Genomic DNA, 3,541 nt, shown 5'->3' with positions numbered 1-3,541 from the left:
CTTAAAAGCAAAGTTATTTAATTAAAAACTTTTTACTAAAAGCAAGTACTAAAACAAAACTTTTTAGCAAATATTATTATAGGTTTCGTTGATAAAGATCATGTTACTTCTTAAAAAGAAAATAAGCATAGTTTTTTTTCAAAATTAATAAAGCATAAAAAGCTCTTATATCAAAACACTAAATAAAATATTCCTATAAAACTAGATTTATTTAATAATGTAAAGCTAAATAGTAGTTTTGGAGATAAATTAAAAATTGAACAAAAAAAAAAATAGAAAGTAATTTATGTAAACAAATAGAAACAAGTTAATAACATAGTCTAGTAGTATTTATTACATTAATTTAAAAGAAGAGTTTTACAAACACTTTTACGCTAGCTCTAAATTCTTATTTTTAAAAACAAAAATAAAATTTCTATAAATATGATAAGAATACTAACTTTTTAAATCTGAAAACGTTGTATTGCTTGTGTGAAAACAAAAAATAGTAAGCTCAAACTTATACTTTTAAAGAAGATAAAAAGTTTTAATGACTAAAAAAGATACACGATTCATTTGTTTTCAAAGACTTATTATAAAATTTTAAGTCTTTTTTAGCTTTTATTTCCATTTTTTAGCCTTGAACTTTATCCAGACATAAATATACAAAATAAAAAAATACAGTTAAAAGTTATTCAAAATATTGACAAATAAAATTTTGCTTGTAATCTGCATAATGATCAAATACTGTTCCAAAATTAGCGTCGTGTTCACATTTCATTTGAAGATAAACCCGATTCACAGGATATCCAGGGTGCCAATTAAAAACAAAGTTGTCCATTGAACCCGAATCAAGTCGTTCCCATTTGTCTTCGATGTAGTTTCTCACGAATCCAATATGCACATGAGTCGTAGCTCCGACATGATTGCAAACTTTTCTAAAAATAAAAAATAAAAATTTTAACTAGAAAACAGTTGTTTTTCAAAATCTATTTAGAACAGTTTAACTACATTTACTATAGGTTTATAAAAATCTTCCACTTTTTTGTATTTACTTTCGTTGTGAATTATTGTCAATACCGTCCATTATGACATAGCCATGATTGTAGTTGCTTTCACAATATTGCTGGGCTTCGGTGGTTGTCAATTGTTTTTCCACCAGCACATACTTTACTGTAAAAGTTAGCAATTAGTACAGTTAGCGTTTGTTTTAAAACGTTTTATAACATTACAAGATTTTCAGGCTAATCTTAAGAAATACACATAAAAATTACAAACAAACTAACAAGATAGACATTTAAAAGGGCTTTCTTGGAAAGAAGGTTTGAAATTTCCCATCAGACAAGTTCGCACTGATTCACCTTCTCCTTTGTTAGGTTTATTGCAGCTCAACTGTACAACTTGATTATGACGTAATAATACACTCGAATTCGTTTTAATATGATCAATTGCAGGCAAGTCACATACTGTGTTAACAATTAATTTTAAGTCACATATAGAATTTAAATTTATAGTAATTTAGTTAAATGTTTAACTATGTTTTGAATTAATACAATAATAAAGTTATTTATTATTTTTATGCCATGTTACATAATTAGCACTGCTAATTTCTAAATGCAAACGTCTATGCTTTAAAAGTTTTAAACCAACAAAACTAGAAAAACTTTAAAAAATTTAAAAGTGCTATGGTTTTAAAATAGCCTGACAATTATAACACACAATATCAACTTTTAGTTTTTAACAAAAACAAGTATTAGTCTTAAATAAAAGTTTTTTTATATAAATTTCATAATTTAAATTTAGTAAATACCATTAGTTTTAGTTGGTTTTATTGAAATATGTTTTTTCAGGTACTTTTTTTAAAAATTAGTAATTAGTATTTTGACTAGTTTTGTGTAATTAAATTTGTATGTAGTTTATATTTTTCTATGATTACCATATAAGTTAAGTTTATTTTTTGTTTATTGGTATGTATCCACTGATTAATTTAGCGTTAAATATGTCTGGATTTTTGAACTGAGTGTCTTTTGTTTATTGTTTCGAAAGAATACTTTATGATTATTCAATATTATTTCTACACTAAAACTATTCCTCTGCAGTTTTTTCAAACTAAATAATAAATATAAGTTTTAAACGATGGATCAACTGTTGTGCTGTTAATTAAAGTAAGACTTGTTCAACTTAAATATTTATTTTAACTTTGCTTTGCTCATCATAGTTCCTAAACAATACAAATACAAACATATACTTAAAAAAATAATTACAGAAAAATGAACAAAATTTTTTGTAACAAATAAAAAAATTAAAGTAAAATTATTTAGCGGTTAGCATTAAAACTTTGATTTACAACTTATTCATCACTTGAAAAACTGATTGCTTTAAATAGTTATTATGTTGTATATGTTTTTCTATCTTGTTCTGAAAGAATTAAAATTCATAGAATAATTTTTTATATAAAAACAAACTTGTAAGAGAGGTGAGCAGATTAATAATTTCACCTTGTGACGCAACAACCTTCTCCAGTTGGTCTATTTTCTCCTTGTTTCCTCCTATTTCCTCCAACCTCCTCGCACCAATCCCTCCCACTTCCCCCTTCTCTCCCTTTACTCCTCTCTTTCCCCTCATGACTGAGGTTGAGGGGGTTTGAGGATTGGAGGAGGGTTGCTCGTTGCAGGAAAACTGGCAGCTTTGACCCGTGACCATCGATGCAAGAACGCAGAAGAAAACAAACAGTAGAAGTTTTATCATTTTTCTGTTTAGGTTTTTGTTTTTCAGTAAAAATTAACTTTACTATAAGTTTCTACAAATTCAAATTATATAATAGTTTTCCTAGAATAAACAATCCGGTTTTATTTGAAATAAATAACTTTTATGCGGTCTTAAAATCGATTTAACTTTTAGCATAATGGTGTTTCTATCGGTATGCGCAAAATTTAAAATGCATCGAAGCTTGAAAAATTAAATACTGCTTTGTATGTAGTTGCCAAATTACAATAAAATGCCTAAGTATTAGTATCTCGAAGAATTACTTGTTAAGCTGAGTTTTGTATTGATTTTATATTTAAAAACAATCCTGATTACAACTGAAGAAACGAAACCAAGATACTTAAAGTCTTTAGCTAATTTGCAAAACTAGTTATATATATATGTTTAAATGTGTTTCTTGTAGATTTTAACAAAATACTTTAACAAAAAATGCCAATACAACACAATTAATTTAAAATGTAAAGTATAGTTTAAAGTTTAACTACAAAATGACAAGTACTTGGCATATTCTTGAGATAAAACTAGTTTTAAAATTTACTTTTACTTACACTATGTTACTACTCACTACTTTTTAATTAACTTTTAATTTAAACTTGTTTAAAACTTTTTAAGAGCGTATACTTCATTAAATAATATAAACGAAATTTTCTTGTAGCTGAACAAAACTAAACATAAAAACAAAGCAACTATACAAGATTATAAATATAAAATAGAACTTGAGAGTGTGTGTATAATAAAACATATCTGCAAACTAACAATATTAACCTTCTTTCTTAAACTTATTACAAAACCTATA

General features: G+C 25.8%; 1 protein-coding gene across 1 annotated transcript; it reads right to left on the bottom strand.

The window, feature by feature from the left end:
* Nucleotides 1-622: 622 nt before the first annotated feature.
* On the bottom strand, nucleotides 623-2,726 carry LOC145839392 (uncharacterized). Its single transcript, XM_082946967.1, has 4 exons — nucleotides 2,445-2,726; nucleotides 1,266-1,445; nucleotides 1,035-1,152; nucleotides 623-917 (listed from the first exon to the last, which is right to left on the bottom strand). The coding sequence occupies exons 1-4, from the start codon at nucleotides 2,680-2,682 to the stop codon at nucleotides 671-673; spliced, it is 783 nt and encodes a 260-aa protein (XP_082803093.1). The 5' UTR covers nucleotides 2,683-2,726; the 3' UTR covers nucleotides 623-670.
* Between the last annotated feature and the right edge of the window lie 815 nt (nucleotides 2,727-3,541).

This window comes from Thalia democratica, chromosome 6 (assembly GCF_965202585.1).
Source record: "Thalia democratica chromosome 6, ktThaDemo2.hap1.1, whole genome shotgun sequence".
NCBI classification, from domain to species: Eukaryota; Metazoa; Chordata; class Thaliacea; order Salpida; family Salpidae; genus Thalia; species Thalia democratica.
This window is presented reverse-complemented; position numbering and strand designations above follow the sequence as displayed.